Genomic DNA, 13,514 nt, shown 5'->3' with positions numbered 1-13,514 from the left:
TTTAAGTGATATATCGTAAGATCTAAAAGGTTAACTTTACTTTTTTTTTTACTTAGTTTTTGTTTTATGGTCCTTTGGTTATGACCTCGTCTGTAACTGATTTCCTTATATATACATGTGTATTGCACACTTGAACTGACATGTATAAAACAATAATCATACATTTAAAATATTTTAATGCATCTAATTTTGCTCATGATTCAATTGTTAGTATGAAAAAGAAAATTCTGACAATACATATTTTTTACATCTAGCACAATATATAAATATTAGGTTTAGGTACAGTAGAACTGTTTTTTATTTATTGTATTAAGTCAATGTAAACAAATGTATTTCGTTGTTTTTTTTTTTTTTACTTTAATGTGTCCGATAGGGGTCCTAGTCTCTATATCAATTTTAACTAGGAATAAATGACTATCTCGGTTTTATTTTTATATTTTCAATTACGCTTAGGAGCTTTCAATTTTAAGTCCCAGTTTCCTTGTTTAACAAGCTACATTTTATGAAAAAAAATCATTGTTTGTTGAAAAATCCTCATTTTATGATTCATGATTCTGTAATCCAGTTTTATCTAGCAAATGTTATTGGCAGTCCCATGTTAGATTCAGGCCATGTTACTTGATAGATTCAGGCCATGTTACTTGATAGATTCAAGCCATGTTACTTGATAGATTCAAGCCATGTTACTTGATAGATTCAGGCCATGTTACTTGATAGATTCAGGCCATGTTACTTGATAGATTCAGGCCATGTTACTTGATAGATTCAGGCCATGTTACTTGATAGATTCAGGCCATGTTACTTGATAGATTCAGGCCATGTTACTTGATAGATTCAGGCCATGTTACTTGATAGATTCAAGCCATGTTACTTGATAGATTCAAGCCATGTTACTTGATAGATTCAGGCCATGTTACTTGATAGATTCAGGCCATGTTACTTGATAAATTCAGGCCATGTTACTTGATAGATTCAGGCCATGTTACTTGATAGATTCAGGCCATGTAACTTGATAGATTCAGGCCACGTTACTTGATAGATTCAGGCCATGTTACTTGATAGATTCAGGCCATATTACTTGATAGATTCAGGCCATGTAACTTGATAGATTCAGGCCACGTTACTTGATAGATTCAGGCCATGTTACTTGATAGATTCAGGCCATGTAACTTGATAGATTCAGGCCACGTTACTTGATAGATTCAGGCCATGTTACTTGATAGATTCAGGCCATGTTACTTGATAGATTCAGGCCATGTAACTTGATAGATTCAGGCCACGTTACTTGATAGATTCAGGCCATGTTACTTGATAGATTCAGGCCATGTTACTTTTTGATTTTGTCTCATATATTTGTTATTTGTAGTCTTCTTTCTTTCTCTCTCTTTAAGTTTGAAATGTAAAGTATTTTCCCATTATAATTACGTTACATTTTTTTCCCCAGGAAATTAATATTAATAAGTGCGCTATTTTTAAAAATAGCGAAACCCGGACCTCTTAATAGATTTAAAACAACAACAAAAACTGTTGGAAACTAAAGAACTTACATACTGTTATCTATCAGTTGAAATGTGCTCAAATGACTAGATCTAGTGGGCACTAAAATACCAGGCCAGGGCTAGCTGCTTTATTTGGGCTGGGGACGTAATGTGACTTTGTTGTACAAAAAAATAATCTTACGACCATCCTATTCCCCTTTGTGTAGTGTTCAGTTTTATCAAAGTGATGACACTCAATGAATGTCACAAACCGCGATATTGAGCTAAATGAAGACAGCTTCGAACTAGGCGAACATTGTTTTGTTCCACTTGCATGTTCCAACTGTTGACATCTGTCGTGGCTTACATTTTTTTCCCCTTCAAAACTTGCATTGTAAATGAAAAGTTCAGTTAAGATTCTTCACGTGGAGGTCGACCTCCAAACATTGTCGTGTTAGGGAAATAGTTGACATCAAGTTATAAGTCTTCTTCTGTCATATGTGTCGGAAAAGTGGCTCTCTGTGCAGTGGAAATGATTCTTTGTTGTTTTTTTATACCATTCTTCATCACTTCATGTAACTTGAAACTACCTCCTCCGCCCTTCCTCGTAGGTCTGGTGTATTGTATTATTTCGTTTAGTCTTCTCCGAGTTTTTTTTTTTTGTTTATTTATGCAGGCCCAATTCATAAGTCTGCAGTTAGGCCGGTTGAAGATATCTTTATAGGCCTAATTAAGACGTGCATACATGTTTCATCAACACATGTCTACAGACCTAATAAAGATATGTGAGTGTTTCTCCAGTACTGGTATCAAAAAGTGTCACATTAGGTCAAAAATTAAAATGGAAGTTTTTGGTTTCTTTTTAAGTGTATTCTTTTCCTCACCCATTGTACTTTAAGAATTTATCAATAGAAAATAAATTGGAATACATACATTTCCTCAGCAGTGCTGGCAAAAGGGGTACCCACTATTGCATTTCAGGTGCATCACCGGGACACCATTGATGATTAAAGTACAACTAACTCTTAATTTGTTTGCTTTCTTAGCATAATTTGAATGTTTCTATTGTATTAAGCAGCTAGATAGAGAAATTGAAGTTTTTGAGCACTTACGTAATGTTTGAGCTCAAATAAAAAAATGGGACACTGTCACACCTGTAACACTACTGGTAAAAGTTTTTTAAATAAGATTTTTTAAAAGAAAATAGAATTTATGCTATACTTGCATTATAGCTAAATATATAGGCTATTATTTGCTGCAATATCTCAACAATAATTCAAGCATTTATTATAAAATGACTATTATATCACAAGATGTTGCGGGTGCTACAACTGGACACCAGTATGAAATATATAGTTTTTTTTGTTAATACATGCTGAAATACAATTTTTTTAAAGTCTGTAAATACATTACCAATTATTCTTTTATCAATGATTCACAAAATAACCACAAATGAATGTGTACTAGACCTTTGTGTGTGTGTGTTCAATAATCATTTAAAAATATATTAGACATAACTGCCTCAAACATGACCTAATCATAGACTAAAGCAGCTTTATGACTTTCAATGCATCAAGAACAAGATCCAAAACTAGATTTACATATAAATTGAAATATAGAGTAGATTTAAATGTACATAAGACCTTTATCTAGATCAAGAGTTGTTTAGTGTCCCGTGAAGCACCACATACATTGATAAAACAATAAGGTTTACATCAAATTAGATTAAAAAATAGTATTCTATGTATTTTAGTTCAAACTTGAGAATAATAAGCTTACTTCTCATTATAATTCAAAACTTTGGTGAGAAAACTACTTATATCTAGATCTCTGAGATTTTCTGGTATCATTCAACATGAGGCGTTTCGGGTGCTACATTGAAAAAATGTGGGACACCATGTCTATTAATGTCTCCTGTTAATTACTATGTAGTCTTTTCCCACGAAAATGGAGCTTATTGTGTACTAAGTGGTATCAGAGATACCATTAAGTAATTCCCTTCTCATTAATAACTTTGTTTAAAAAAATATTGTTCTTTTTGTTAAGAGCGTTTGAGGTGCTTCACCTGGGACACCATGAGCTATTTTACTAAAATTATATAAATTTTTACAGTTTTAAAGAAAAATTACACTGTGTAAGTTAATCATAGATGCTTTTAGTAACAGAGACACAATTGGGAGCAGAATCCTTTACTTTGTTTACAATTGAGAAAGGTTTAAAATTTCAAGTTAAGTGGGACACCATGTGATGCACCTGTGACACATTTTTTACAGCGACATCTAAGTAATACCAAAGTAAATATAAAATAAAAAGATATAGATAATGCAATAACATTATATTGTTAACCTATTTCAACAAAAATGTCTGTTGAATAATCTTTGCTTTTAGTAGAATATTACTTCTACCTAAGCCTGGTATTCCATGTTACATCAAAAGATGCCATTTTGTGCACTATTTCACACATTTTCTACAATTTTAAAATTCCACAATGCACTTTTCAAGCTCAAAATATCACAATTTATAGATAAACCATTTCTAAGTGAAATGAAAAGAAAATTGTGACATTTTAATAAGACGTTTTTGAGTTATAGACTTTTTAGTGAGCCAATACCTATTTGTCACCAGTACTGGAGAAACACTCATGTGTGTACTGACCTAATAAGATACATGTATACACATAATTAAGAATGTGTCAGACAGTAACTTCACAGGCATTGCCTATCTATGTCTTGCGTACGTCGCTGATCTCTAGACTTTTATTTGCTCACTTAATGATCACAAGTCAAAATTGTCTCTAGTGTAGAATAGTAGCTGTGAGATTCCAAACAGGATCACAATGGCGATCACGATGACCCTCTGACTACTGCCCCAAAAAAAAACGCAAACTAAAACTGTATGACCATGTGACAAGGTCATCAGTGCTTGCAAAGACATTCCATAACATCTAGAACATCTAATGCACTGAACAAGTTTCAAAGTAGGATTACGAAAAACAAAAACTAGAACAAGTTCCAATTGTATAAGTGTTGTTGACGGCCTTTGAGTTGTAGCACCAAACTGCTGGTAGACATCGTAGCCCTGATATATATATATTTATATATCAATTGATAACACGAATAACTTCTTTGTGAACTAGACTAATTCTAACTCTTATTATAATATAGACACAATCAAGTTGATATGGGATAGAATACATTTACTAGACTTTAGGAATATTTTTAAAACAAAATCTAACTCACTGCAACACTTCTTTTCAGTCTCACGTTCTGGAGTAGTCTGTCCTAAGTAAGACCGCTGACGACAATACCTCCTATCTTGCATTATTCACAACCAATCGCTAACCTCTTCCCACCGTCACTATAGAAACACACACACATTTCATAACAATCTTTCTTTATATATGTTTGGGGTTCTTCCCATTAGATAGGCCCCCTTTTTTTTAAAAAAAGGAAAGTATTGTTTCAAAATGTTTTTTCTAATTTTCTTATTATTTCTTATTCTCTTCACAGTTATTGAACTAGTTATAAGTTTAGCTTATAGTTAAGTTATAATCTCTCTCTCTCTCTCTCTCTCTCTCTTCCCTCCCACCTCCTCCTGAAGTAGATAATGATTAGGGAAATCTTATTTCTCATGCATCCACCCGTGACACATACACTCGTGAATATCTTCCCCTTAGTTCACGTTCACAGTCTTGACCCGTAAATTATAGGTCACGTGTAGGTAGCATGTTCTTTTTTTTTTTTTTGGTTGTGTGTTGATGATGATGTGTTGAATGTACTGTCGAGAAAAAGCACACATAAACCCCCCCCCAGAGAAACGTGACGTCCAGGTCTCATGACTTGTTGCTGTTGAAGGAAGGCTAAGAAAGGGGGGGGGGTGGGACCTACACAGCAATGAGATGTCAGCGCCGGACTTGGGTTTCATGAAATCAATACAGGCTGGTCATCTAGCATCTTTTTTTTTTTTTTACACTATATTCGTGCTTCAAATCCGAGGGAAGCCCTAATCGATATGCATGATAACCTTTCTATTTGTGATACCTTTCAGTTGATGCTTAATGTAGTTGAAATCATGGGGATAATCTATTGTTTGGGTAAATACAAGACACACACGTAATTCTTGAATGCTTGGAATATATCATCTTTCTTTGGTAAAAAATTGTAAAAAAAAAATGTTACCTTACTTTTACCTCCTCCCCAATACGATTATTGTGTGGTGTATTGTTGACCAGAACACTGCAGAGATAACAAGCAAATAATAAACTATACATGTCCATTAATAAACTCACCAATTGTTTGTTTTCTCTCCCCCCCCCCCCCCCAATTTTTAATTTTAATGAACTTTTTTAGATATATGTTAGTATGAATTGCCTTGATTAAATTTACGAATTTAAAGAAACTCCCGTGTATCATAAGTGAATCCAATGAAATAAATGAGCCAATGGTAATACTATATATCTGTTGATTTAAACAAAGCTTTTCAAAAGTAAATCAAAGTTTAGACCTATCGAGAGCACTCTTAATGGTAACTAGTTCAGTCAACATTTACGCAGTTGTTATTGAAACACTCTAGACTCCTAGATGGATTTTAGAAATAGAAATGCCTCATTTCTCATTCTTCTTTTCAATCTCTGCTGATGGACAGCAAAAGTATTTACTGCTCTGATTTACCGACTCTGAATTGGTTTATATATATATATATACAACTGGTCTTGACTCGAAGTAATTCATCGTAACCAACACAAGATCATGGAGGTCATACCTTGACTTTCTAGGCTGCCTGGTCGTTATCGAAATTGACCTCTTGAACTGTTACTTAGTTAAGGTTACCCCCAAAAAATGCTATGTCGCCCGCTATCAAATTTGACTAACACACACACACATCTCTACATTGTATTCAAAATGAACAAGAAACAAAACTATAAACTATTAAGTGTAGTTGTATCAATTAGTTTGGATTAGTCATGTCATTACATTTGTAATAGATCTAACACTCACAATACTAAATCTGTGCGATTAGAAATATGTTTACCAATTATTTTTATTTAGCACAATTTCATGCTTTCAGCTTTCTCGCTACGCTATGATCCTATCACTTGTCTAGACCAGTTGGGAAAGGGGTGGGGAGCAGAAATCAAATTATACCACCACACCAGAATTATACCACCACACTAGTCAAGTACAATTTCTTTCCCTTGTCCGATACCAAACAAAACAATTATTTACCAATAATAAACTGTTTTTTTTTTGTTTTTTTTTTAATTGATTCATGTTTACTTAGGTACAGCAAATAATTGTGCAAAGTTTCATCTTGATCCGAGAAAGGGTTTGGGAGAAATAACATGTACAAAAATTGTACCAGCCAGACAGAGTGAGTTGGTAGAAGCTTTGTACAAAAAAAAAAATTGTATTTTTTTTTAATGAGGCTTACGTGTTCTACCTTGTATTATATTTTTGTTAATGAAGTAGTTAGACTATCTAGATGCAGATACATCAGGCAGAAGTTGTTAGAAGGTAAAGCAGACGGTCTTTTTTTTTTTTAAAATTTATGCTAGATGAATCATTCAGTCAATGCTTAGGTCTTCTTCTTGCTTTGTCATGCTAGTATATGAGTCTATGGTACACCATGCTCTCCATCTTTTCACCTGGCCTTGATTGGAACTGACTGAACCAGTAGAAGTTTATTTGGAACGTGCTAAGTGGTATGACACTAGCCACCCTCTCCTGTCATCATTTCTTACTGGATCTCGTCCAAGTTGCTTCTTGGAGCCACATCTCATGGGACTCACTGCTGACTAGTTCCTGTAATGACACTCAACCGATGACATTTTCAGCAATTGAATTCAATTTAATTTACTGCTTGACTGTCAGATCAAAACAAAACAAAAAGTTTCTATGAGTGTCTGGTTTTAGCGAGTTTCTATATTGCATGCAGACCTTCTTGAACTTGTATGCTCTCGAAACAGTGGCATTCTGGGATGCGGGGGGAAGAGAACATTCGTCGATTAAGTTGTAAAGTGTGCTAGTATTGTGTGTACTTGTTGCTTCTCCTCTTGAACACTAGTTAGTAGAGAGGCTTTCTTTTTCTCTTCTTTGTGTGTTTCCATGCTTCTTGCAGTTTTATTTTTCTAATTGTTTTTCTTTTTTTTTTGTTTTTTTTTTCATCTGTAGCTCCCCCCCCCCTCCTCTCTCTCTCTCTCTCTCTCTCACACACACACACACACAAGTGACTCATCACTAATTCTCCTTTTCGCAGAGGTCGACAAAAATACGAAAAGTTAACCAGTTTATTACTGACTGTGTAAATAAGCCATTTTCAAGATCGAAACCTCAAGCGGTTTTAATTTCCCCAAAACGACTTATGAATTATATAGTTTTCATCAGACCATTTGGGTTTTGCTGGGTTGAGGAATAGACCTTGAAGGATAAATGACCCTTAAATGTTTTACATATTTGAACATTATTACATCCTTGCCTAAACCTCCCTAAGTATGGCGGGCAGGCTTCGATCCCGGGGCCATCTAGACGAAAATTTTAAGCGCATACCACACGATGTGCCATATAAACATAACAGGGGAAGTGATACTAAAATTTAGGGGTCAAAAGTATGACCGGAAGAGGTGTGGAACGTTCCAATTCAACGTAACATACACTACAATTCACTGTCCTAATTGGAATTTTCAAAATGCGGGCCGTTTTCGAAGGGAACCAAAAGAAAAAAAGGTGTGTGTGTGTGTGTGGGGGGGGGTAATCTAGATGGTAAAGTGCTGCTTTGATGCGCAGAATGCAATTTTAAAAAAGTGTGTGCGTCGGTGTTCCGAGTGTTTTATTATAATTAATAAAAGGGCGTGGAATACAATATACAATAAATATTCTGAGAACAAATCAACGTGCGTAGTCGTCGTTTAATGCTAGTTTTTTCTATACATATGATAGCATTGATACAATGCCTCTTGGGTTATATTGGTTGAGATTTAGTCCACTCTCTGATGGTTTGGTTCTACTTAGATGTTTAGTAAGTTTGAATATGAATGCGTCAGTGATAGTCAGGTTAAAAAATTTGACCTACTGCATTGATTACAACTTATTGGTTGAGTTTCTAGAATCTCATCCAGTATGAACATGACTCCAAATCATTGTAAATGTTTGATTGTTTCATATTGTGATTGTATGTGACTGTATGTGATTGCATTTTTTGTTTCTTTGTTACAGCCAACAACACACACGCCCCACTTCGACGAACGCCCTCCATTACACCCCCTGTCAAGCTGCAGAATCCAGAAAAAGCCGTGTCCGAATGGATTAAAACGAACCACGGGCATCACCCCATTCTCGCCTCAAGAAGCCAGTACTCGGACCACGCCCCACTGTCTCCCCAGAGCTCCGTGTCGTCCTCTGGCAGTGGGGGGAGCGACTCTCACCATGACGACGGGCCCCAGCCCAGCCGAGACAGTTTCCTGGAGGAAGGGAGTGGAATGAGAGGTAAGTCAGCCATAGTTGACACTGTGTGTATCTCTATATATCTGTGTATCAATACATGAACACACGCAGTAGCACATCAGTCTAGAAGGAAACAATGAAAGGAAGGGAAGAATGACAAGTTCCAACACAGGCTGGACACCGCCTTAAGTTTAGTGGGTTAACTGCATTGACAGGATACACCAAGAATAATAATAAAGTGTAGTACATTGTATTCGAGAAACCTAAGAGAAAGTGTTTGGTAGTTTTATCCCCAATGAAATTAAGATGAACATTTTCTTCTACCTTTGAGTCCTGCGAAGGCTTTTGATGCCCTAGCCTAGAGCATACGAAAGGCTTTCTCCCAGTGGCCAGGTACAAGAGATGGTTTCTTCATGGACCCTGCTGTCTGAAGGTCTCCCATCAACACAGGGATCATTTAATCATATCCATTTATTGTGGGAAGCCACGACTCATTGAGATTTTCCAATCCCTAGCTTGCCTCGTATTCATACACTGACTGTAGCGCGTAGCGGATAGTTAGCGAGCCTTTCTTCATGACCACGTGAAATGTGGTCGTTACTGAGGAAGCCCAGCTCGCATATCTCCTTGTATGCACACCTCCACCCCAGTCTGGGCTATACCATGGTATCTTTGTACCTCACTTTTAGTAGACATGAGAGAAACGAATGAAGAAAGTTGTAGTTCTTTCTCATGGAACACTCAGTAGTACCCCGTAGAAGTTTGGCGCCTGTCAACTGCTATGTTAGTGCATTCTGGTCATACGAAAGAAGCAAGAAGTTTTTTTAGCCTCTTTAAAAAAAATATAATAATGTTATATATGTTTTATATACAATTTAAATACCGATACTTTTTTTTTTTCACTACACGGAAAATGTGTGTATCAAATGGCAATATCAGCAAGTGCAAGCAGTCTGATAGACTCGTTAGGATATTGTCGCATTAAAACATCGTCAAGTCCTGGGGCATAGTAATATCATAGCGAATGTTGTCCAACCTGGAACCATGTTAAAAGATTGTTGTTTTTTTAAGTCAAGACATAAAGGCTGATAATGATATTAATTTGTTTAACTCTGTACTACTTCATCATAATCAATGATGTGTCTGACTTGAAGGATAAAAAACAAGTGAAGGTTGTGAATCCAATGTATAGCAAACGTGACCGCCTCGAGATGTATCGCACGTCTAGTGGTGAAACGTAATATCTACATCATGAAACATGAAGGAAATGAGACTAACAAAGTTAAACAAAAGATACTGTTAAATTAGTGGCATTTCTGTCCAGGGTATTGCAAAAATAACCTTGACCAGTACATAATTCTGCCTCACTTAAGTGGTTTTCTTGACCAGTCTAGCCTAACAGGTCATACTTTATTTTCTTTTACTTCTAAAATGTGTTTATCTCCCTTCGTTTTACTTTTCAAATTTCAACCTTGGCATGAGAAATAATAACTACTTACCTAATCATTCCAATTAGTTAGACTATGTCATTATGATTCGAAACCTCCTAATCATTCCAATTAGTTAGACTATGTCATTATGATTCGAAACCTAAGTCTTGTCTTGCTTATCTTGCTAGGAGTTGTTCGTCTGTACAGTATGAATACAATTGAAATACTTAAGGATCGCGGATGAACTGTCAACATAATTTTAGCAACTGTTGTTCTTGACCTAGAGTGCTATTAAATGTTTGCACTGACATACAGGGCCGATCTTAGGCCACTGCAACCGCATAGGTTAGGTTGCAGTGGGCCCCGCGCTTTCTAGGTGTAATTATTAAATTGCAAAATATATATGAAAAATTCCTGGAAATCTCCTGAATTTATTAAAATCTGAAAAATAGACAAAATTGTCTTTTGTGGGTGTCATTCATTGCGGAAAACACCAATCCTACGTGCGATTAAAGAAAAAAGGCATTGTAAGCTTTCTTGTAATAAATTGTAATAATCAGGCGAATTTTCACCCTTAATCGGAAGTTCCAATACTTAATTTACTTTTATAGTCACTGGCATATAAATATGCCATAGGTTGCAAGGTTAGTAAAGTAAGGTAATTTGATCGCTATTTTGTGTTTAGTAAACAATGAATAATATTCAAAGTCGAATTTATTTTCTAATACAAAATCTTGCTTTTTCACTTATTATCCTTATCCCCACCCAGACTAGGCCCCGCGCAATCAGTTTCGCATAGGGCCCGCAATTGTTTGGACCGGCCCTGCTGATGTATATATAGACTGACCAAAGAGACGACTTGTATTGGCTTCTATATCTAAATCAATAGTAAAAAAAGCAACAAAAAAAAAAAAAACAACAACACATCGCCGTTAAGAGTTTCTAATGGATGTTCAGTTGAATAATCGTATTCCCGATCAGTGTGCGTATGTCTTCCTTTAAAACTGACTGGACATTTCAAGATGGCTTCTAATTAGAGTTTAGTCGAATAGGAAAATAGTAGGTTCACACGCACATTCATTGTCGCCTGTCGCGAATCAAACACTGCAAACATTATAGGGATTACTTTTTAAGCTTGGTAATTATTTTAAAATGGTATAGAACCCAGATTTAGACATAGTAATGTGTCGTGTAATTTGTCTAAATCAGTTTTACACTTTTTTTTTTCTTTCAAAATTCCCAAGTCCAAACATCTGATTGTGAAGAAGACCATGTAACATTTTTGTTGTACATATTGTCATAGCTTCAGACACCGCTGAAATCTCGAGTTATTATTGTCGGTCATCTTTTCAGTTTCATTATTATCTTATCTTATATAATACAGACGTTACCTCAAAAAAGAAGATGATTACCTCCTACGCGTCATGCATTCAGTCATGCATATTAAACAATGACTTAAATTCTACCAAGTCACTGGTTTTCCTGGCTAGCTCAGGCAACACATTCCATGCTCTAATAGCACCAGGGAAAAAGGAGCATTTGTACACATTTGTCCTAGCATATGGAACGAGGAATGTGCCTTTATCTTTGAGTCTTTCTTAGTATTTTATTAGATTTTGTTTTTGTATTTGAAGATTATGGTTCAGTGTTTTATGTATAATTGCTAGTTCACGTCCCACCCACACGCCTGACGCCAGCAACTCTGGTAAAAGTAAAACCATAATGATAATGGCTAAAAATAAATAGACACATGCTGGGCTCGTTAAAGGGTTCTTGGGAAATATATTCGAAACAGAAAAAACAGTTTGACTGATATGCTAACCAGCTATAGGAAATAACTGTTTTTAAAAAGAAAAACAAAACGGTTCAAGCAGTTAATTGTTATTTAAATACATGCAAGTGCAGTTCTATTTTTAGACCAGTATTAGTTGAAATGATTGCACTTGGAGCAGCTTTATCTACTCGTAGTGTTTGAATTGTACATTGTGTTCAAGATTAATTGAAGTCCATTTATTTATAGTCGAGTTTTTTCCTGGAACCTTTCTCATATTCAAGGGAAAACAATAAGTGACTTCATTGTTCTTATCAAGTTGTATAGTTGAGAGGACAAGTCCTATATCCGGTTTCAGTGGGTTCCAGATCAGGAAGCTCTCCACATAGTTCTTCTCTTCGCCATTGGCACGTCTTGGTTGTACAGTGTCGTCATGGGCATTGCATTCTTTATTTAGCTATTTTTCTCTTTTTTTTTTTTTAAATTGAGGGTCCATTTCAGGTCCATCCTGCATCATCATTTGCTTAAGCCATTTTACTGAATCTCTAAATGAAGGTCTAAACCAGTGGTTCCCAAACTTTTTCGTCTCGTAGACCCCTTGCCATGCTTTCGGGTTTTCGGTAGACCCCCTGCTTAACTTGCACATATTTACAAAGTCATCAACATTTTTACAACTAATTTCTTACTGTACTGGTTTGAAGAGAGAAAAAGTCATATAAAGCCGAACAAAGGTGTATTGCGATCTTTAAACCAATTAAAATAACAATTAATTTGTATTGCTGGAATCACCAAAATACACTAAAACATTTTTTTTCTCAGGTGTATCATGCGTTGTAACGGATATTATGTTCATATAGGGTTATGTGAATTAGTCCTTCAAACATGAAATATTAATTAATTAATTAATTTCTCTTATGCATCAATGGAAAAGTTTTCGCAAAAGAGCAGTTTCTCGTGCATTTCTTGATCTTTCACGCGTGGCTCATATATTAGTCACCCGGGACTGTTTTCACTAACAGAAGAAGGAGCGAAAGCGAGTAACTGTCGCCTAAACTAGTAAGCTTCGGACAGGAGGGACTCATTAGCCTTTGCTTGCTACCCACCTAGCAGAAGGAAAACTGAACTAAAACCTCTGCTGCCTTGCAGCTAAAGACAAACAGGGGAAAGGTTTCGGGGTCAAGCCTGAGGTAAAATATGGAGCCGGCAGTTTGCACCACACAGCGCTACACCCTGTCAGAGCCTGTGACGCCGCTGATCCCAAACTGTATATGTCGTTTGGAAAGAATTACACAAGAAGCTTTTAATTTTATAACTTATACCACCGATGTGCCCTTGAACAGTATTGTTGCGTAGAGAAATTATTTTAATAATAGCAGATGAAGGTTTGTGTAAAAGT

At 35.8% G+C, this 13,514-nt stretch overlaps 1 protein-coding gene across 3 annotated transcripts in view; it reads left to right on the top strand.

Annotated features, from left to right (window-relative positions):
- The window catches only part of LOC106056345 (protein Smaug homolog 1-like), a 49,137-nt gene that overhangs the window by 10,533 nt on the left and 25,090 nt on the right, over positions 1 to 13,514 (top strand). For all 3 annotated transcript variants that reach the window (XM_056022359.1, XM_056022361.1, XM_056022362.1), the window contains exon 4: positions 8,690 to 8,959. In XM_056022359.1, coding sequence (XP_055878334.1) covers positions 8,690 to 8,959 — 270 coding nt within the window. The remainder of the gene's footprint in view (positions 1 to 8,689; positions 8,960 to 13,514) is intronic.

This window comes from Biomphalaria glabrata, chromosome 3 (genome assembly GCF_947242115.1).
Source record: "Biomphalaria glabrata chromosome 3, xgBioGlab47.1, whole genome shotgun sequence".
NCBI lineage: Eukaryota > Metazoa > Mollusca > Gastropoda > Planorbidae > Biomphalaria > Biomphalaria glabrata.
The sequence above is the reverse complement of the archived record's forward strand: the minus strand, read 5'-3'. Positions and strand labels throughout refer to the sequence as shown.